Below are 22,243 nucleotides of genomic sequence, written 5' to 3' on the forward strand. Positions count from 1 at the left end.
TCTGATTTCTTTTGGGTGCTGGGACAATAGAATAAATGTATAGTATCAAAATGTATCATCTTATAGGAGTAGTTTTAAATTTAAATAGGAACAGTTGTAAGAGCCAAAGGTTCAAGAAAATATAAAGGCCTCTTTTCTGCTTCTCCCCTCTGGAGCAACCATGAGCAGCAAAGTCTCCCCCACATGCTGTATGAGGTGGTGTGGTTTGTCCTGCACGGGAACCAGCGCAAATGCTGCAAGTTTCTGGCGACGGTGGAGCTGCAGATCAGCCTGAAGAGCTATGACCCTCAGAAGGACAACTCTTCTCGGCCACCGTCAGGCTCAAGTCCACCCCTCACCCCAAGTTCTCAGTGTGCGTCCTGGGTGACCAGCAGCACTGTGATGAGGCCAAGGCCGTGGATATCCGCCACATGGATATCGGGGCGCAGAAGAAACTTAATAAGAACAAGAAGTTGCTCTAAAATCTGGCCAAGAAGTGTGATGCCTTTTTGGCCTCTGCAGAGTCTTTGATCGAGCAGACCCTATGTATCCTGGGCCCAGGGCTAAACAAGGCTGGCAAGTTCCCCTTCCTGCTGACACACAATGAAAACATGGTGGCCAGAGTTGATAAGGTGATGAAGAAGCTGTGTCTGGCTGTTGCTGTTGGCCACGTGAAGATAACTGATGATGAACTGGTCTACAACATCCACTGTCAATTTCTTGGTGTCCTTGCTCAAGAAGAGCTGGCAAAACATCCGGGCTTTGTACATTAAGAGCACCATGGGCTTTGGGAGGCAGAGGCAGGCAGATCACTGTGAGTTTGAGGCTAGCCTGGTCTAAAAAATGAGTACAGGACAGCCAAGGCTACACAGAGAAACCCTGTCTCGAAACACACCGCCCCAAAACAAAAAAGCAAAAAAGAACACCATGGGCAAGCCTCAACCTTAATGCTACCACCCCTATCTCCCCAAAAAAGAAAATATAAAGGGAAAACTGGAAGTTGAACAAATTCTTATTGAAGTCCTCACTGATTAAGTCAACTACTAGTTGTGTTTGGATGGCATGTAGTTAGAACAGGAATCCATCTATTGAAAACTAAGCATTAATTACATTTTTATGATATGACTTGAAACCATTTTTTTCTTACCCCTGAGTGTTTTTTCTGTCTACAAAGAGTATCTGATTAGGCAGTCTTTTTTTGTGGCTGGTAGATAACAATATTACATACACACACACACACACACACACACACACACACACACACACACACGTGTTAAGGATATTAGAATTTTCTGCTAGATATTGAGAACTCCTCAGTGTTTAGCCCTGGGATAGACTTTTTGTTTGTTGTTGAGACAGGGCTTCTCTGTGTGGCCTTGGCTGTCCTAGAGCTCTTGAATTCAGAGATCCACCTACCTCTGCCTCCAAGTGCTGGGGTTAAAGGGGTGTGTGTCCAGCGCCCGACTCTGGGATTAGTTTTAATGTCATGTTTTCTTAAGGTCAAATTCTGGTTATGATTCTACTGACTTGGTGTTCTTGGGGATTTAGGAATTTCCAAATCGTAGTTTCTCCATTTAAAAGAAGGAAGGTAATTCCTATAAGAATGTTCCTGGAATTAATGGCTAATAATGTGAAGAGAATTTATCACTCTGCCTGATGGTTTTAAAATGATTGTACTGTTATGACAACTACTTGCAGTTTAGTATAGGCTCTTCCCCCCTTTGTTTTTGTTTTTGAGACAGGGTTTCTCTGTGTAGCCTTGGCTGTCTTGGACTCGTTTTGTAGACCAGGCTGGCCTTGAACTCACAGAGATCCGTCTGCCTCTGCCTCCTGAGTGCTGGGATTACAGATGTGCTTATAGTTTACACACACTGCTCCCTAGGAACAGAGCAGAAGGTCTGTAGAGTGGGCATGGGGATTGGTGGCTCATCTGAGGAAAGCATAGCAGCATGGTAGCAGTAGCCATTAGAATGAGTTGGTGAACGTAGGACTTAAGAACTCTGATTCCTGTTTTGCTTTGTAGAAGCATTCATACCTTTGCACAGTGCTAAGTACATTCTATGTCAAAAGTATACATTTGAATAGAAGCCATTCAAAGACTTTGAACCCCTGTACATATTCTGCATACTAAAACATTAGGCATGTCATTTTACTCCTGCATTAGTGAGTAATCTCCATAATTCCAGTTTTGGATTCTTCTGGCTTTGAGTCACACTGTAGGTGTTTGTCAGACTTTGTAAACTGATAACTGCTTGTCTGTGTTGGCGGGATGGTGAAGTTGGGGACAGAAACATGAGTCTTTTGTATTGGGTTTTGTGAGCTCTGGGTCTTGTGATAGCCTGTATTCATAGGATCACACCCAGTTTGCTCCCAAACTGGCCTTTATTTTCCAGACGATCAAGATTGGTCTCCTGCATATCACTGAGCTCTGCTGCCATCTCCCGTTGCTTCCACTTCTTCTGATAACTTTTATTCCAAGTGCACAGTGTGAGCTTTTGCTGTTGTTGTCAATGAGAAAAAATAAACAGGTGCCAAAAGGCCTCCTTGCTACCATTACTTACTGAGCTTTACAGGCCATTTAAAATATCTCTGTGTCTGAATTGGGTTTTGAAGAATTAAGGGAGGTCTGCTTTTCTATTTTGAGGCATCTAAGTATCTTGTTCAGTGAGAATCCTGCAGTCTTACTGCCTAGATTTGATTCCTAGTTCAACTTCCTATTCTAGGGTGGCCCTGGGTGTGTTACTGACATTCTCTGTGCCTTAGTTTCCTTGTGAAGCACAGACAATTGTGCATTAGTTTATTCTATGTGCAAAAGATATGTTCTAGGACAGTCAATGGGTGCCTAAAACCTGTAGTTACTACTGGTTTTTCCTGTATAGTTTCCCCCATGTATTCCTACCTATGAGAAAGTGTAATTATAAATTAGGTCCAGAAAGAAACAATAATAATGAGATAGAGTAGGTATGGCAGTATATTGTCTTAAAATTGCCAGCATCATTATATTACTTTTGTGTTTTGGACCATTGTTAAGAAAAATAAGTTTTGCTTGGACATAAACACTGGCATACTGTGACAATTGGCCTGATCACCAAGATTGCTGCTAAGACACTAAGGAGTAGGTAGTACTTGTGCTAGGAAAAGAAATGCTTTTGCATCTCGGTCAGCATCTCACCAGAACTTATCACACTCGTATTCAGAATAGCATGTGCTTCAGAATGCATGGGCTGCTTATTTTCTGGAATTTTTGCCTTTTTTTCCTCCCAGATTACAATTCATTTGTAAGTAAGTGAAGAACTACAGGGAAGTGAAGCTTAGAGCACTGAGGAGGGAGTGGGGGTGCATCCTCCTCACAGTTGTCAGCGTGAGTGAGAGGATAGCTCCTTTCTTTCTCTGTGCCTTTCTTCTAATAATGCGTGCAGTGCTAAGCATCTCCCAATGGTAGGTACCTTTATTGTTAGGTGCTGCGCTCTCTTGTCTGTGGTAGGTTCCCGGGACTTAGAGGCAAGTGAAATAAAGCCCTAGGTGCCAGAAAGCCAGTAAGGCAAAGGAAAGAAGTAAGTAGAGCCTTTATGGAGAGGTGGGTCCTTGATACACAGAGAGAAAGACTGTGCTCAGTGAGGGCAGGATGGGGAAGGAAGGACTGAAGGGTTTTGAAGGCTAAGTTGGGGTTTCTGAAGAGGAAGACCTTTAGCAAGTGTGGGAGGGCTGCTATATAGGTCAGTGTTACTTGGGGAGCTTTAAGGAGAAAATATATGTGTATTTATCATACATGTACACTTTGAAGAGAAGCCATTCAAAGACTTGGCATACACACACACACACACACACACACACACACACACACACACACACACACACACACACACACACACACACACACCATGCTTTTTACTCCTAACTTGTTCTTTGGGACCTGGACAATTTTTAAGTTTCCTGGTCTCCCTCCCTCTGTTCCTCTGAGTGTCTTTTCTTGTTCTCTGCCTTATTTTTACCATGAGATAGCTCACTTGCTGATTGAGGAGATTCCAGGATCTGTCCCCCACCCCTCTTTTCATCCCCACATGGAAGTTATAGGTATGCATAGTGATGCCCAATTTTTACATTGATGTTGGGGATTTGAACTCAGGTCCTCATACTTGCATAGCAAATCCTCTTATCCACTGAGCCATCTCCATACCCCTTTGGGGATTTTCTGGTGGGGATAACTTGCTATTTGGAAGTCATTGCCAAGGGGCTGGGTACCATGGCTGCTTTTGAACTTTTGCAGTCAAGTAATCTTTCTGCTTTGGTCTGGCAAGTACCTGTGACCACAAGCACACAGAGCAGCATCCTTTCAAGAAAGAATTCACTTTTGGATTTAGGAATCTAAAGTAAATTCTGTCCTGCCAAATATGTTGACCTGGTGATTTTGTGTGTAAGATATGTAAATAGACCAGACGTGTTGGCTCACACCTTTAATCCCAGAATTTGGGAGGCAGAGGCAGATGAATTGCTGTGAGTTCGAGGCCAGCCTGGTCTACAAAGTGAGTCCAGGACAGCCAAGGCTACACAGAGAAACCCTGTCTCGAAAAACAACAACAAAAATGTAAATAGGTGGGTAAATAATAACCTTTAAGTTATACACTGTACATTAATGTATTCATACCTTTGCTTTTTAAATAGTATGTTTGAGTAGTGGAGTATTTTTGCACCATTACCTTTGGAAGGAGTTTTTGTTTATAGAGTAACTAGCATAAGGATAACGAGAGGAAGAATGATTCAAACACTGCCCAGGTGATTTGCATACACAGCCACATGAGTGGGTGGTGTTCACTAATATGCAGGGTTAATGATAGAAACCTTGAAAAAATGCAACTAATTCTGTTCTTCTGGTGAGAATGAAGAGTTTACAGATGAAAGGACAAAAACTTCTAGTGTAGCTAGTTGCTCCCAGTATTGTTACTAAAACCTAATTTAAAATATTAAAGACTTTAACTCAGTTCTATAATAAGAATTTTGTTTTTCTTTGGAGAACTGTAGAGGGTGCTGTAACCTTAGGAATAATGTGCACTGGCTTTAACTAGCTACAGGAATTCACAGAGCAGAGTGTCACTGTTCAGAGAAACTGCTATTACATGCTAATCTGCTTAGTTGATGTGTTTTCATCTTTTCGATTCTTTGGTTAGTTAAAATTATCATCTCTTCTTCCTTTCTCTTCCTCTTTTTTTTGCTAGTGTCTCACTATGTTAATATGTGTCCCTGGCTAGCCTGAATTCCATAGACCGGACTGGCCTCAAACTTAAATCTATTGCCTTTATCTCCTGTCAAGGCGCGCACACCTCGGCCGCCATTATCGCCTTTTCATTATATTGATTGGAATGTGTGGTCCAGGTGGACTGTAGAACAGTAGACTGTTAGCGTTCCCCGTCTCTCCCCCTTACCTCAGGCTTTACATCAAAAGAGAATTAAACCATGTGACGGGAATATATTTTATCTAAGTCTTTTTCAGTAGAGAAATAAGACATGTAATGGGAATATACTTTATCTCAATCCTTTTCAGTAGAGAAATATCTTTGGGAGACAGGTTATTGCACCAAAAGGGAATTTTTAAATCTGGTTGAATTTATTACTTAGAGAATCTGTACAATGTTCCATGAATTCCAAACTTGTACCAGTCACAGATTTTTAGTAACTTGGATTCAGTTTTTGCAGTTCTGAAGGGCTTTGGCATTTGAAGTTTGATAGATTAGTCTGAGCGTAGGTTTTAAAGCAAAGGCTGATGAGGTTACTTTTTTTGTTTGTTTTTTGAGACAGGGTTTCTCTGTGTAGCCCTGGCTGTCCTGGACTCACTTAGCAGACCAGCCACGTACTCAGTGATCCGTCTCCTCTGCCTCCTGAGTGCTGGGATTTCAGGCGTGCACTGTCAGGCCTGGCTTCAGGGTACCTATTTTGTTTTTGTTTTTGTTTTTGAGACAGGGTTTCTCTGTGTAGCCTTGGCTGTCCTATACTTCCTTTGTAGACCAGGCTGGCCTCAAACTCACAGAGATCGCCTGTCTCTGCCTCCTGAGTTCTGGGATTACAGGCGTGCGCCACCACACCTGGCGGTTACCTGCTTTTTAAAAAATGGTATAGCTAAGTATCTCCTCTTGTAAATTGTAGGCAGCTTCAAACAGTCCTGAGGCAAAGCTTGTTTCTTTGTTTCTTCATGAAGCTGTATTTTATATATTTATTTTGTTCTATACTGTAGTTCCTTAACAACTTAAACAAAAGATTTTCCCTTCTCCCCTCTCCCCAAAGTGGGTGAAAGGATTGGTGTTTACAGGCTTTCTCATTTGGTTGCTCTGTCTGTTTTTTACTCTAAAGGCACCACCTTCCATGGTCAGTAATGAACAACGCCAGCACGCAGAGCACATATTCCTATCATTTAGGAAATCCAAATCACCATTTGCAGTTTGCAGGCATATTTTGGGTAAGTTTTCACTTTAAAAATATCTTTGCATAATCTGAGCTGTTTTTTTCTATCTGGAATGTCAGTCGTTTTGAATCCCTTTTAATACAAGTAAGTTTGTGCACTTAGCCATTCTTACTAAGGTTTCCTGTTTTCAACGGTGTACTTGCTGTGGTTCGTGAAAGCAGAAGGGAAGCGTAGGGAGAGGGATGGAGTGTTTTGTTGGTTTTCAGATGGCATACCATTATTGCAGGGGTGGCAGCTAAGCTCCCTAATGCTGGCTTGAAAATTAAGGATGTTTAGGGGAAGTTCTGTATCGTCTCTCTTAGTTGTTTTTCAGTTTTTCTTTTTAAAAACTGGTTTATACTCAGCTTCCTTCGCCAAATCAGTCACTTCTGGGAAGGTTATCAATATAAATAAATAAAGCAGTGATTTGTACTTTCATCAGATTATTTTATGAGTTCTTATGTCTAACATACAGAATGGTCTCTTGCAAAAACAATTACGGAAATAATAGTTCTCTCATCCAAGATGGCATTTCTAAGAGTTGTATATGATGTTGCCCTTCACCTCTTCTATACTTTTTGATAGCAGAAAGGGAGATTTCATTGTTGGTTTTTGTTGTTGTTGATTTTTGTTTTTCAAGGCAGGATTTCTTTGTAAAGCCCTGGCTGTCTGGGAACTTGCTCTGTAGACCAGGCTGGCCTCCAACTCATAGAGATCCACTTGCCTCTGCCTCCTAAGTGCTGGGATTAAAGGTGTGCACCACTACCACCCAGCCTGGCTTTTATTTTATAACCCAATTATTGTTGGCCTTTTTGTTTAGCTGGAGGTATCTTTTATTGTTTGTACTTAAGGTTCTTAGATATTTTGAGTCTGTTTATGATTACAAAATTGATTACTTAATAGGAACTAAAACACCTGTTTATTCTTGTAATTTTGATAGGGTTACTTACCAGTACTCTGGTTTCCATAAAGAAATAAACTATAATGATGGTCATCTCTTCTAAAATGTTTTATATAGCAGGCTTCTAAATTTAAGCAGTCGTAGGTTGTAGTGGAATGAGGTCTGTTGAGCTATGAGATCTGGCTGCCAGTGGTGCCTCTGCTCACTGTCAATTTGAAGCAGTCAGCCTCTCTGGTCCTGCCATCTGTGAAATGAGAATAATGACACCATCTGCCTTCATGTGCATAGGCATAGCTATCTTAAGGTCTTGGGAGGTGCCTATGTTGTCATGTATAAAAAAGCATTTTGTGGACAATAAAGTAAACATAACCACATTCCTTCATTTACTAGTTTGTTTGTTTTGTTTTGTTTTTAAGAAGACCTTCTAAAACACATGGCTGTTTTGGCTGGCAGGAGCTAGCCACAGTAGGAAGGTAGCTGTGTCACTCTGGAGATCTTACCTTTAGAGCAGTAGTTGTAACAATGGTCTTTTCAATGCAAAATGAAGCCATTTTAATGGACTCATCAATGGTGCATTTTATACTTGAATGGATTTGTTTCTGTTACTATGATGTTTTGGTTTTTTGCTAATATAGTACATTCAATTAGTGTTAAATAAAGGAAGAACTAAAACATCTGCCTACAGACTTTAAAAGGGGAAATACCTCATCTTTATCCTGAAATTATTCCAAATCCACAGATTTGAGAGACCTTTGTATTAAACTATTATCATAAAAGAATTGAAGTTCGAGTTTAACGGCAGATAATTCACCTGCCTTGTGTAGGGTTCCCCTAGCGTTTCATCTGACCTTCTGTTGAATGCAGCTGTCGTTGTCGATTGTGCTGTAAGCATTTTATTAGTGCTTATTTGCTTATAGCACTCTGGTTGCCGAGCGTGTGTACTTATGACGCATGCGGCTTTCATGAAGGCTGAGCTTGTCTGGACTCTGTAAAGAGTAGCATCGCTGATTCCACTTGTCTTTCAAAGTCAGCTTGGGCCTCACCTGCTAACTACTTGAAAGATGGGAGTTGTGCGGCAACACGCACTGTCGTTAATGTACTGCGAAGCCCTGGGTTACATTAATGCTTGCATCTGAACTTGACCAAAAATCTTTTTTAACCCTTACTCAGTTGCCACCAGCACAGAAGGGCAAATTCCTCAAGAAGACTTCTCATACAAGTGGCAGTCAATCACAACTCAGAATTTTCACATTCTTATTTAGGGATTATATGTCATTCTGTAGAGTGTCTGGGAAATATATTCTGATGAAGGGAGTTTTCTCTTTGATGCTTCCCTCTTTTGTTCTCTTAAAACTCTTCCTCTCTTACGTCTGGCTTCAGTTTTATGTGTTTCTCATTTTACTTCATTTCTTTTTCTTATCTTTCCCTTTTCCCTTTTAGTTTTTCCTTTCTTGTGTATGTGTGTGTGCGCCTGTGCGCGCTCACACATGTGCGTGCTTCTGCATCTGTGTTTCCTGTGTGTGGACACGTGTGTGCATACTGCATGCTTGTGTGTTTTGTCACAAGGGCACTTTTAGATTATTTCACCTAAGAACTCTTTGGCACTTAGGAACATTCTAGTTTTTTAGGGTTAAATGTGTCTTTAAAATCCAACAAGACTGAGTTTAATTCTTGCTTATAGAAATAACCAAGATATGAACGGGATTGGCTTACCACTTCTGATGTCACCTCTTAGCACTACTTTGCCTTCTCAGAAAGAAATGGATTCACTTGTCTAGGTGTCATCACAAAATGAAACAAACGAGTATATTCAGTTGGGCTAGTAAATTTGTTGTCTATATTTGGAAAATTGTCATTGATGATGCTGCCAATTTTATCTTCTTCACTGAGACTTTACTATTAGGTGGTAGATGTAGGTGTCATTGTATGAGAAGAGCTGGCGTTCAGAGCTCACAGCCCTGTGATTTGAACAGAAGCCCTTAAGGTCACACTAGTGGCTGACCATCTAGAATAGCCTTGCTTTTATTTTTAGGACACCTTTTAATTAGTTTCCCTTTATTATTAAATTTTTTCTTCAAAAGGTTCTATCATGTTCCAGATAAAATATAGCTCATTTTTTAGCACAGAATAAAAATGATTTATAGTTCCATGATTATTAAAGTTACTGTGATAGCAAAGAAGGCATTTTGCAAAGTAGCCTCAAGTAGTTTATCATAGCACTGTGGTAGCCAGCAGCAGCTCTTCCTGAAGGAGTGTAAGAAATTCTAGCTGAGTTGTGAGTTGAACAGGAAGACTTTGCAGTGTCAGTCATCTTCAGGGCAGAGAGTGAGACTGAGGCTTGTTTGTGTGTGCGGAAGGTGTGCTAGTGAGTACTTGCCAGTGCACAGAGCTCTCTCTAGCGTCTCTTACATGTTTCTGCTGTGTGCAAATGCACTTTTTGAAGGCTAATAGTAGTGTTTATCAGAAAATGTAACACTCATTTAGGAAAAGTGCTACTTTTCACCAGTATTTCTCCATCCTTAGAGATAACCTCTTGTACTAAGTCAGAAGTCCTCATTTCCTGCCATGTAAAGGTAGGTGGTGAAGAAAAGTTAAGTGTCTCTTGAAAACTTTCAAATGTCATTCTTGTGTAGGACAGGAAAAAGGCTAGGATAGAAGCACACATAGGTTAAGTGTGTTTCAGGACTCAGCTGACAGAGGTGCCTTCTTGGTTTTGCCTTTGGTAGCGTGTGCCTTAGGGAGCCATGTGGTCTCACATTTTCTATCTCCGGGCAGCAGTTTCTTCAGCTATAAGATGGAGCAGTAGAACCCAATGATCTTTGCTGTTTCTAACATTCGGTGAGGCCTTCATATTTTGCTTTCTTGTTAAAATCTGTAGTTAAGGCTTTCATTTAGAAGGAAGTGAAGACAAATGACATCCTCTCAGAGAAATCTGTAGTGAGATTATTGAACTAGCCTTTATCAGACATGGTCCTATTTCCTCCTAAGGAAAATAGATATATCTTGGTTCTGCCTAAAATCATTTGAATCTTTGATAAAATCTCCTATCACTCCATCCTTCTGAAAAGTTAAACTTTTTTTTTTTTAATAATAAGGTCACCTTTTCAGAAGCTATTTGCTTTTAAAATTAATCATTTATTATAATTTAAAGTTTTTAAATTTTTGTGACTTCTAATCATCTCAATCAATCCATGTTAAGGTAGCAAGGACTAATCAAGCCGTAGAAACAAAAGGCCCAGATGGTTCTTCTTTCTTCTGTCTATTGAGACCTACTGTCTACAACGACACGCTCTAATGCAGATGTACCTTTGCTCCCATATTTTCATAGGTAATGTGTTAAGAACATTGGTAACATTTTTAATGACCTGAGCTTGAGTTAGAAACCAGTGCTCGACTGTACTTCTTGCTCTTCTGATTTCTTGAAGGCACCATTCTAGGCCTAGAGTTAATTTCTTGTAGCTTTCAGATACTCATATCCAGTGATCTTGCCACATAAGCTAGAGTCTAATCAGACTTCTAAAGAGTTTCACATGGTTATTTTTTAGCCCTTAAGAGAGTTTCTACTTTTTCTTGACTTTATTTTGACTGTTTCTCCCTTTGGATAATGCTGTTTAAAAACTGTAGCAGTATACACTAACAGAAAAATAGAAAATTAACACAAAATATTTTTTTTCAATGTGTTAATTTTCTATTTTTCCCCTGATTCAGGTCTTAGCTCAGATACTGTAACTTGCCAGGTAGGCTGGGTCTTTCTAAGTGTAGCCTGGGGTTTTATTCAGTTTGATCAGTACTGCAATCAGAAAACTAAGTAGAACTTCTCACCTTGTGTAAATGTGGCTCATGGTATTTGACCATTTTGAGACAAAGAACTTGGATGTGGCTATTTCTGACCTTGCTATTGAGATGAGTCATCCTGCTGAAGGCTTACTTACTTAAAAGCTACAATATTTTAAGCAGCATGGCTCATCACAAATAGTAATGTTCTAAGACCGGTTTAATAAGATATTTTTCCAATAAAATGCTCCGGTTTTGCACAAAGTGAGAATCTCTTAGCACACTTTCTGATTGCCTCACATTTTTATTTTTACTTTTTAAAGCTGTGTTATTTTTTAGTTCTTCATGCTTTGGAAGTAACAGTTGAAGAGAGGTGAGGAAAGTTTGTGAAAATTGTGATCGGTGATTAGCTGCCACCTGCCTGAGGTGTCTTCTGAGAGGAACTAACCTCTTTGTGGTGCTAGAGCAAGGTCACTGGATAAAAAACAGAACAGGTAACCATCTTCTTCCTTGTCTGAAAAGTTCTGACTTAAAATTAATAAATGCAAAGTACACACGGCAACACGAACTGTTGCTTAAAGAGCGTTTTAAATTTTCTCCCCAGAAACCAGCAAAGTGGACTATGTCCTTTTTCAAGCCGCCACAGCCATAATGGAAGCAGTTGTCCGAGAGTGGGTACTCTTGGAGAAAGGCAGCATCGAGTCACTGAGAACATTCCTCCTCACCTATGTCCTGCAAAGGCCTAAGTAAGTACATGGAGTGGGCGGCACTGTTGAAAACCCATGTTCAGCCTCTGTGATCTGCCAGAGAGCCCTTCTTTTTAGTGGTGATGTTTGTTTATAGGCAAGCTCTGTTCTGGGCCTCGCAGTTTGAAAATTCATGCACGTGATTGTAGCTTGCTTTCACTGGTTGAAAATCATACCTTTTACTTAAGTTTTTGATACTAAAGAAATATGAGATACTGTTCTTGTTGAATTTTGAAGAATTTGATTATGAATAAAAGTTGACTTTTGACTGTCAAAACTTACATTTGCAACCCAGGTGCCATGGCACAAGCCTGTAATCCTAGCATTAGGAGATGCAGAGGCAGGTGGATCGCTGTGAGCTCAAAGCCAGCCTGGTCTACAAAACGAGTCCAGGACAGCTAAGGTTACACAGAGAAGTCCTGTCTCGAAAAACAAACAAACAAACAAAAAATGTTTACATTTGTTTGTTCTTAGATGCTTGGTAGGATGCTTTATTTCTTTAATGTGTTTGGGAAATTTAGCATGGACTGAGTATTATTAGATGTAGCTGCATATCCTCAGAGAGGAAGAGGAAGAAATTAGGCCACCAACAAGCCAATGTTACATACATATGTGCATAGAAAATAGTTTAGAAGAAAAAACACTAAATTTTTCTTTACTTTGAAAAAGATCAAATTTCAGCATTAAGGTAAAGTGAATTTTCTTTACTGTTTAGACATTTTTACAAGACTATAAATTGGTTCTTGTATGGAATTGACACATTTTTGCTATGTTTTACTAAAAATGATGGTTATTTTGAACTTTACACTGGCAAAATAATTTGAAATAATTTTGATAATGTATTGTGGTTAAAGAGAATTAAGAAAAATCTTCATGTTTATATTTATATAATAAAAGAAACTAAGCATGAAGGTCCATGTTTATCTGTAGCAATATTTTTAAAAAGATTAGGGAGGAATGGATATGTAGCTCAGACTTTTTTGTAATTGTTTTGTTTTAAGGTAGGAGTGATAAATCACTCTGCTAATTTCAGCATTTAGAAAGCTAAGGCAAAAGGATTGTTGCAAGTTCAAAGTTAGACTGGTATGAGACTTTGTCACTAAAAATTGGAAGGGAAAAGAAAAAAGAAAAAGAAAAATATATACTACTAGTAGCTTTAGTATTTAGGCCCCTATGTTTGGAGAGCAGTCTTTGTAGTGAACCCCTGCACACCAAGTCTGATATTGGCATAAAGCCTCTTTCTTTTTCTGGGATTTTGTTCTGTTTTTACTTTCATAGAAGAGTGCTTTGATGGCTTTTTATGTGTTTGACTCAACTGTCATGACAGAGCGCTTTTCCTAAGTAGAATAGGTCACAATAGAACGTTGGGCCTCCTTGGCAGCCTTTTCCCACTCCAAGAAACACAGAATTTTGCAGAGTAAGGTGATATTGTGTATGTATGTTTGTATGTATGCTTTCTTGTGCTATCCAGATCTGTTCCATTTTTAAATAATTTTGATTAATTTAGAAGCTATTTTAGAGTTGTTTATAAAAGGCTCTGGGTTAAAATAGTTTTTTCCCAACTCTGTGTGTGTGTGTTAGTGCTGTGTGTGAGTGTGTGAGTGTGAGAGAGAGAGAGAGAGAGAGTGTGTGTGTGTGTGTGTGTGTGTGTGTGTGTGTGTGTGTGTATTAGTGCTGTATGTATGGTGTCAGGTGGTAGAACCTAAGATCTTGTACATTCTAGATAAGCACTGCTTCCACCTCTATACTATTTTGAAAAATTCTTAAAACTTTCAGCGAACATGACACAGTAGCACAGTAAACACATACCCTTTTCCTGGTAGAAGCTCAGTTAACACTTTGTCACATTTGAGCAAATTCTCATGCATATTGCAGTGCTTTCATCTTAAATATTGAATATGTCTCACATTCTCAATATTCTAGACCTAACTGTACCATATTTATATTATGACTTAGTATCATTCTGATTGTATATTCCAAGTTCCCCAATTATTTTACTAACATTAGGTGTATTTTCCAGCCTTAGCTTATTTATTTATTTTTTTATGAATATGCAGCCTGTCTCTTTGGCTCTGTTAATGTTTGCTTTCTATATTTAGGTAAAATATGTTGTTTGTCTTTCAGTCCAGGATTTAACTATAAGTTAGATGTTGTGTTCTGTTATCATGTCTTTTATTATTAATCATGTCTTTTTTTAAAAAAGATTTATTTATTTATTCATTTAATGTATATGAGTGCTCTATCTGCACATACACCTGCAGGCCAGAAGGGGGCATCAGATTACATTATAGATGGTTGTGAGCCACCGTGTGGTTGCTGGGAATTGAACTCATGACCTCCAGAAGAGCAAGCAGTGTCCTTAACTGCTGAGCCATCTCTCCAGCCCCTAAATATGTCTTTTTTATTATTAAAATTTATGTGTATGAGTACTTTAATTTCTTTTTAGATTTATTTATTTTACTTTCTATGTATGAGTTTTTTTGCTTGCACGTTTATCTGTGGAATGCATGTGTGCCCGTGGAGATCAGAAGCATCAGATCCCCTAGAACAGGAGTAATAGATGGTTGTGAGCTGCCATGTGGGTGCTGAGAACTGAACCTGTGTTCTCTAGAAGCGCACTAAGTGCTCTTGACTGCTGAGTCATTTTCCAGCTGCTGTGCATGAGTATTTTGCTTGCATGTATGTATGTGCACATTGTGCATGCCCGAAGAAGTCAAAAGTGGTTTGGAGTTACAGGTGGCTATGAGCCACTACATGGGTGTTGGAACCAAACCCAAGTCCTTTGTAAGAGCAGCAAGTACTCTCAACCACCAAGCTAGCTAGCTAGCTCTCCAGGCTCTGTCATGTCTCTTTAAAGCCTGAGCAATTCTGCCCCTTTTTGTCTTTAATGACATAGGCATTCTTATTTTTTTTTGAATGCTCTCTCGTATAGATTAGAGTCCAGTAACAAATCTTCATGTACTATAAAGGTAGGATTATACAGACAGCTCATGTGGTACAGTCTAGCGTACTTAGGGATTGTTTATCTCGGTCCTTACAACTACGTGTACCTACAGGTTTCTCTCTCTCTCTTTTTTTTTCCCCGAGAGGGTTTCTCTGGGTAGCACTGGCTGTCTTAGACTCACTTTGAAGACCAGGCTGGCCTCGAACTCACAGAGATCTGCCTGCCTCTGCGTCCCCAGAGTACAAGTTTTTTTTTCCCCTTACACCCTAATTGAGGTAAAGTTTGTATCCAGTTTGATATATCAAGTCTCCTTTTCAGGTAGTATAGTATTCAGGAAAGAAATGTATATTCTTAATCTGCCACACTTGACTCTGTGACCTTGCTCAAGTTCTGTTACTAATTTTTTTTTAAATTAACTTTCTGATAATTAATGGAGTTAACAATGTTTCTTGAACATGTTAATTTACAGAAATGAATAAAACTCAGTAAATGTTTTAATTTTCTGAGTTTTCGTTTTTTGTTTTGTTTTGGTTTGGTTTGGCTGTTGGTTACAAGACAGAGTCTCTCTGTGTAGCCTTGGCTGTCCTGGACTCGCTTTGTAGACCAGGCTGGCCTCGAACTCACAGCGATCCCTTTGCCTCTGCCTCCTGAGCGCTGAGATTAAAGGTGTGCACCACCACGCCTGGCTTACTTTTCTAATACTTGCCTATAGACATTTTTTTCTTTAAGGCAGGGTCTCACTGTGAAGTCATGGCTGACCTGGAACTTGCTGTGTGGTCTAGGCTGGTACCCAGAGGTCCACTAGCTTTTGCCTCCTGATTGCTGGTAGTAAAGGCATGTGCTATACCCCTGGCCCAAATCTGTTTTTGGAAGGAAAATTTTGACTTTAGTCTTGATGTAGGGACACATGTTTGAAACTGTTTAATAATGCCTTCTATATGGCAAACCCTGAGTTATACATGCACTAGTGTGCTTAGAGTTGAGTGGTTGATTTTCAGAATAGGGCTTAGTTGTAACAGAAAAGTCATGTCACATGCTGGTGCCTTGGAAGCCTTTAGTAATAACTTTCTGGAGAAAGTGACATCACAGTTTTGGCAGAGGCCTGGAAGTATAAAAGCGTGGAGCCAGGAACTGAGGAGTTCCATGTGCCTGCCATACTGAGTGTGTGGAAAGAGTGACGTCAGAGAGCAGAGTGGGCACTTAGCTGTCACAGATTTAAAAAGGGTATGACTGTATGTATAACTTGTGTCCAAACTGGCATACTTCTGAAAGTAGAAGTAAGCACTATTAATAATGATGTAGGACATTAGGACATGAGACTCTTCCAAGAAAGCTAGGATTGGTCTTGTTGCCCATGGTAAGGGATCTGACTTCTCCCAAGGGCACAAGCGCACATATGTATGGCACTTGAGAGGTTGTATTATATGGTTGGTGGTTTTGATGCCTGGCTTTTAAGAAGGGGTTCTGAAAAGGCATTTGAGTCTCTGTGTCTCTGGGACTGATAGGTTTTACAGGGTGCCTGGCTGGAAATGGGCATTTATGCGGTCACCCAGATGTGACACCTGTCTTAGACGGAAGTTGGAGAGCTGGAATTTTCCTTTTCTCATTAAATGGAAAAAGTTGAGATACTGCTGGTTAGAAATCGATATCAAGTTCCGGGCGTGGTGGTGCATGCCTTTAATCCCAGCACTTGGGAGGCAGAGGCAGGTGGATCGCTGTGAGTTCGAGGCCAGCCTGGTCTATAAAGCGGGTCTAGGACAGCCAAGGCTACACAGAGAAACCCTGTCTTAAAAAAACAAAAACAAAAACAAAAAACAAACAAACAAACAAAAAAAGAAGTGGATATCAAATCAGAATTAACTTAATCTTACTGATACCTCACCTTAAGTACTCAGCGGGGAACTGACTTAGAATGTGTTGAATACCTAAAGCGTTTAGTATGTGTACAGTGGGCACAATCTTAAGGTTGAACATATTTTGTTGTTTGATATTTTGCTTTTTGAAACTGGGTCTTGTTGTATGGCCCAGCCTGGCCTGAAATTAACCGCGTAGCCTTATATTAGGGCAGAACATTAATCCCTACACCCATCCTTACTGTTATCTGGGCTGCAGAGCTGAGCAGGCCTATGAGTCTCCTTGTAACTGAGATTCTACTACTCTCAGGTGTAGGTGGCATTATTAGTAGCTTCTAGTAAAGTGAGAAACTTGGTGAACGTTTATATTAGAAGTAGATAAATGTTTTCACAATTTTTATGTTTTGCAGCCTCCAAAAGTATGTTCGGGAACAGATTCTATTAGCAGTAGCAGTGATTGTAAAAAGAGGATCATTAGATAAGTCAATTGACTGTAAAAGCATTTTTCATGAAGTCAGCCAATTGATAAGTAGTGGCAATCCCACTGTGGTAAGTATGCTAACTGCTTTTACCTATAAATATTTTCACTTGTCTTTCACTAATATTCTGGTAATAGTAGGATAAAAGAAAGCTATGCGAACTAATATGCCAAGCAGTTTTTATTTGTTCAGACATTTCTGATCATTAAATATATGTGTGTAATGCAGATGTAGTGTACTTCGTGTTTTCATTTCAGGCTATGTTTTTCTGTGTTGCCGCTGTGTTCATTTTAATTGATTGTAAAACACAGTGAGTTAATATGCTGTGATATCCTTTTGTCTGAGGGTGGGGGAGATCTCACTGGCTTGGAATTCACAGAGATCTTTCTTCTTCCCTCTGCTCCTGAGTTCTGGAATTAAAGAAATTTGTCACCACACTTGGCTTCCTCTCTCCTCCCCCCTCCAGTTACTGCAGCACTTTTAGTTTTCTTTACACAACGACATGTTGCTGGGACCCACTGTTCTCACTGAACAGTAGAAAACAAGAACAAAACAAAAGGAACGCTTTGTCATCTTTGCAGAGGGGCCATGCTAGTCTCTGTACTGTTGCAATTTTACTATATGTGCTGCTGAAGTGAGCACCATACTTGGTTTTAAATATTTTAATCATTCAATTGGGCATTTCCCTATCCCCAGGTTTTTTTTTTTTTTTTTTTTTTTTGGTTTTTCGAGACAAGAGTTTCTCTGTGTAGCCTTGGCCATCCTGGACTCACTTTGGAGACCAGGCTGGCCTCGAACTCACAGCGATCCGCCTGCCTCTGCCTCCTGAGTGCTGGGATTAAAGGCGTGCCAGTTTTAATAAGCCTTGGAAAGTACCAGTAATTATAGAAATGGCTGAGCTAAATATAAATGGTGTCTGGCATAATAAAAACCATTAACTACACCATGACTTCCAGGTGGTTCTGTCAGGTGAGCAGGTGTCAGGCCATTGTTTCTAACCAGATTACTTAAAGGAGCATGCTTTCCCCACCCTGTCCTCATTTAGGGAGTGTCTGGTTGGCGTAGTTCAGCAGAGGCTGGAGAAACAGGACCAGCTCTGGTCCTAGGGATGATCCCTATAGAACTGGGGTTGATAGTGCCTGGCTTATTTTCAGTAGTTTTTTAAAAACTATCATAATTTACTTTCTCTCTCTCTCTCTCTCTCTCTCTCTCTCTCTCTCTCTCTCTCTCTCTCTCTCTCTCTCTCTCTCTCCCGAGACAAGGTTTCTCTGTGTAGCCTTCACTGTCCTGGACTCACTTTGTAGACCAGGCTGGCCACGAACTGAGAAATCTGCCTGCCTCTGCCTCCCGAGTGCTGGGGTTACAGGTGCACACCCCCACGCCTGGCTATCCTCCATGATTCTTGAAACAGTCAAAACAAACCCTGTCCTCTGTATAGGGAGGTCTTGCTCTGTTACTGGTTAGTCTGAAATTCACTGTGGAACAGACTGGTCTTGAATCCTTGAACTTTTTCTTTAGTCTCCTGTGTCCTAGAATTGAAGGCATGTTCCACTGTTCACAAGATTTTCTTTTTAAAGTAAAATTTCTAAATACTATGACCAAGAAATTTTACACTATTAGCAGTTCAGTACATTGGAAGCAGAACTGTTTTTAATTATAGAATGAAATTATTTTGCTGACCACATTGAAACATTAAGCTTAAATTTTTTTCTGTTTATGTGCTGAGTAAAATGTGTACATTGTGGCCACACATCTTTGTTCAACAGTTTGAAAGCAACTTATTCAGTAGGTCCAAAAAAATGAGATTGCTGGGGCTGGAGAGATGGCTCAGAGGTTAAGAGCACTGGCTGCTCTTCCAGAGGTCCTGAGTTCAATTCCCAGCAACCACATGGTGGCTCACAACCATCTATAATGAGATCTGATGCCCTCTTCTGACACACAGGTGCACACGCAGGCAGAGCACTCATATATGTTAAATAAATAAATCTTAAAGTTAAAAAAAAAAAAAAAAAGGAGATTGCAGACCAGTGAAATGTTTTAGTGGGTCTCTTGAATGGTGAAGAATTTGTGGGAATGATTCAAAAACTTAGGACTCCAAAACTTAGTTTTGGAGACACGAATAACTTCAGAAGAAAGGATTAGAGCTTCAATAGGAAAGTAGCATAGCAAGACAATCAGTGGCTTTACGTGATAGATGAGGAAATGCCAATGATAGAAATACGACCATGGCCTTTTGTTTTTAAACATTTAAAAATTCCATTTACTATTGTATGCATGTACATGTGTGCATGCCATAGCACATGTGTGGTGAAAGGAAAACTTTTGGGAGTCAGTTCTTTTCTTTTACCATGTGTTGCTAGTGGCAAGTGCCTTTATCTCTTGAGCCATCAGCTGGCCCTATTTGATTTTTTTTTTTTTAAATAGATAAAGAGTTGACCCAGGAGCTGTTAAATCACACAACTCACTTCCCCTCTTACCACCTTTAGAAATGGCAGTTCCACAGACCTTTACTGCCAGAAACTGTAGTTTGGCTGCTGTTTCTCAGAACATTGGTGTTGGCTGGCTGTCCCCCTGTACTAGTCTCATGGACATATTTACATGGGCTTGGGGGCAGTTAATTGTAGAGCACTGATTTTTTTTTATTCATACTTAGTTACAGTGCCTACCTACTCTCCTTGAACAGTTAAATCTTGTAAATTGTGTAGTAATTAATCCTTAGTGTGTAAAGCAGGTGTCATGGTGTCATCTCTTAGCACCATCTCCCTAGCAACCTCTCAGTCTTTTCTTTGAGAATCTTGTGAACATAAGTTCTAAGTAAGTCACCCTATATAACTATTCTAAGTAGTGAAACACAGAAGACAGTATCTACTAGTGAAATGTAATTATCTGTGTATTTTAAAAATATGATAGCCAGCACATTAGTTTTCCCTTAAATGCTTTAAAGAATTATCATGGTTGTGGTTTCTTGCAGATCATGTTCATAAATGTGTAAAACCTCGGGAGAGGACATTGATCATATTGCCTTGCTTTACCACCATGCTATATCTTTAGCCTTCAGAAAACCTTTGTTTAAATTTATTTGTATTTTTAAATTGAAAATAGATTTTTCTGATATAATATATTCTGATTATCATTTCCCCTTGCTCAACTCCTCCAATATTCTCCCCATCCACCCAAATGTACACCCTTTCTTTGTAATTAGAATATAGCTACTCTAAAAATAATAATAAGATAAAACAAAAACAAGGACATAAAGGCTTTTCTAAGGGGCCTTTCTTCAACATTATAGCTTTCCAGGCGCCATAGAATACTGTTGGTGTAATCATGCACGCGTAGTTAAGAACCGTGCCATTTCATGTTCCTCTTTCTTCCATGGTTGGTACTGTGGTTAACCCATCTCAGTGGGGAACTGTGAGGCCTACTGTCCATACTGGCTTCAGAGAGATAGGGAAACCCTTCTTCCTAGAAAAGTAGCTTAGCTTATTTTTTTTTTTTTAGGTTATTTTTTAATCTGATGTACAAACTAAAAATTTAATCTATTTCATGGGTGCCTTATTTCCTTTGAAAGTAATAAGCCTATGTTAAATCATTTTGAAAGATAGTTAATGCAGCATTTAAGCCTCCTTTCTTCCTCTTTTTCATGTTGGGCAGAAGTGGGTGTGAAATTCACTTGTCTACCCAGGGCTGCCCCTGGGTGTCATAGCCGAGTTAATCTCCCTTATCGCAAAGTCTCATTGATGTTTTCTTAGAAGAGCAGCTGGAGGTCTGCGTATAGTATGGCAACCTTTCATACAGTTTATTCTTGGTAATAAAGACCCTGAGGCAAGAGCCAGGCTATTATAAGAGACAAGCTTCCCTCGGAACAAGAGGATTTTATTTTGTCAGCTGGAGTTAGTATGTTGTGCTTGTGAACTGGGAAGGCAAGCTGTCTCTGAGGAGCCTTTTTATTTCTTTTCCGACAAGCATGAAATGAATAAATGAATGCGGTTGACCAGAGCCGTGACTGCTACTGTAGGAATTTTAACATGAACAGAGAGTTTTAAAAATTGTCATCCAGTGAGTAAAGTTTGAATCTCTAAGTACTCAGTGAATGAGGCTATACTATGAAAATAATTTCAATCTGAGAGCAGGTGTCGTGGATCCCAGGTTGACTTAAACATTTGGGATACAGCTATTGATACCTCCTTCTGTCTCCGTCTCCCAAGTACCAAAGCTGCAGCTACGTACCATCAACACGCAGGTTATGTAATGCCGGGGACCGGAACCAGGGCCTCATGCCTACTAGGCAGGCACTTTACCAACTGAGCTACACTCTCAGCTCATGAAGACTTCTGTTTGTTTCATTGATCTAAATTTATAAACAACAAAAATGGGAGTGGGGCTTAGGAGTAAGTATTGAATGGTTAAGAACACTGTTGGTATAGAGGATCTGGGTTTGGTTCCTAGCACCAACATGGTGGCTCACAACCGTCTTAACTCCCAATCCAAGAGATTCACAATCCCTTCTCTTCTGGTTACATACATACATGCAAGCATAAAAAGAAATCTCTTAAAAAAAAAGTTAGGAAACTTCAAGTATTTGTTTTCTACTGCCTCCTTTGTCAACAGTGCTAAATATAAATACCTGAGGCCTCATTGATTCAAGCAATATTTAGTGATCCTCTTCTAGGTGATAATTTATTGTGCAGTTCTAATTTGTCAGAACTAGATGGCAGTCAAGAGGTAGGACCAAAACAACCCGTTTGTACGACAACCATAAGTGACTACCGCCACTCTACTTGTCCTCATTGCTGCATTTACACAATATTTACAACACATCCTTTGAACTCAGAATAACTGGACTAGGTTGGGCAGAAAGCAGATGATTTTATCGGAATGATAAAGGAAGTGCCTTGACTACAGCTAAGTGGGAAACACTGCTTGAATTGACATTTTTCTGTTTGCCTGGTCTAAGCAGGGTTCTCATATTCCCAACGATTCCTACAGACTGTTTTTATTTATTATGTATTTCAGACACAGGCACACATAGGCAATGTTACATGGTTTCTACATTATTAGCAAATGAGGGTGAAGAGTGCAGAACTGCCTCTGGTGGTGGCCATAGACTACCACAGAGGCCACTTGAGGAGCCCCG

At 39.8% G+C, this 22,243-nt stretch overlaps 1 protein-coding gene and 1 pseudogene across 4 annotated transcripts in view; both read left to right on the top strand.

Annotated features, from left to right (window-relative positions):
• The window catches only part of XPO4 (exportin 4), a 92,224-nt gene that overhangs the window by 11,609 nt on the left and 58,372 nt on the right, over positions 1-22,243 (top strand). Inside the window, exons 2-4 of one of the 3 annotated variants that reach the window (XM_084767228.1) lie at positions 6,322-6,427; positions 11,692-11,833; positions 17,041-17,179. In XM_084767228.1, the coding sequence (XP_084623354.1) occupies positions 6,322-6,427; positions 11,692-11,833; positions 17,041-17,179 (387 nt within the window). Of the gene's footprint in view, positions 1-6,321; positions 6,428-11,443; positions 11,582-11,691; positions 11,834-17,040; positions 17,180-22,243 lie in introns of those variants that run through there. The other 2 variants (XM_084767229.1, XM_084767230.1) reach the window with 2 other exon arrangements.
• On the top strand, positions 161-862 carry LOC311589009 (large ribosomal subunit protein uL1-like; annotated as a pseudogene). Its single transcript has one exon. The product of its transcript is annotated as a large ribosomal subunit protein uL1-like (transcript).

Source organism: Acomys minous (genome assembly GCF_964271855.1).
Source record: "Acomys minous genome assembly, chromosome: 18".
NCBI lineage: Eukaryota > Metazoa > Chordata > Mammalia > Rodentia > Muridae > Acomys > Acomys minous.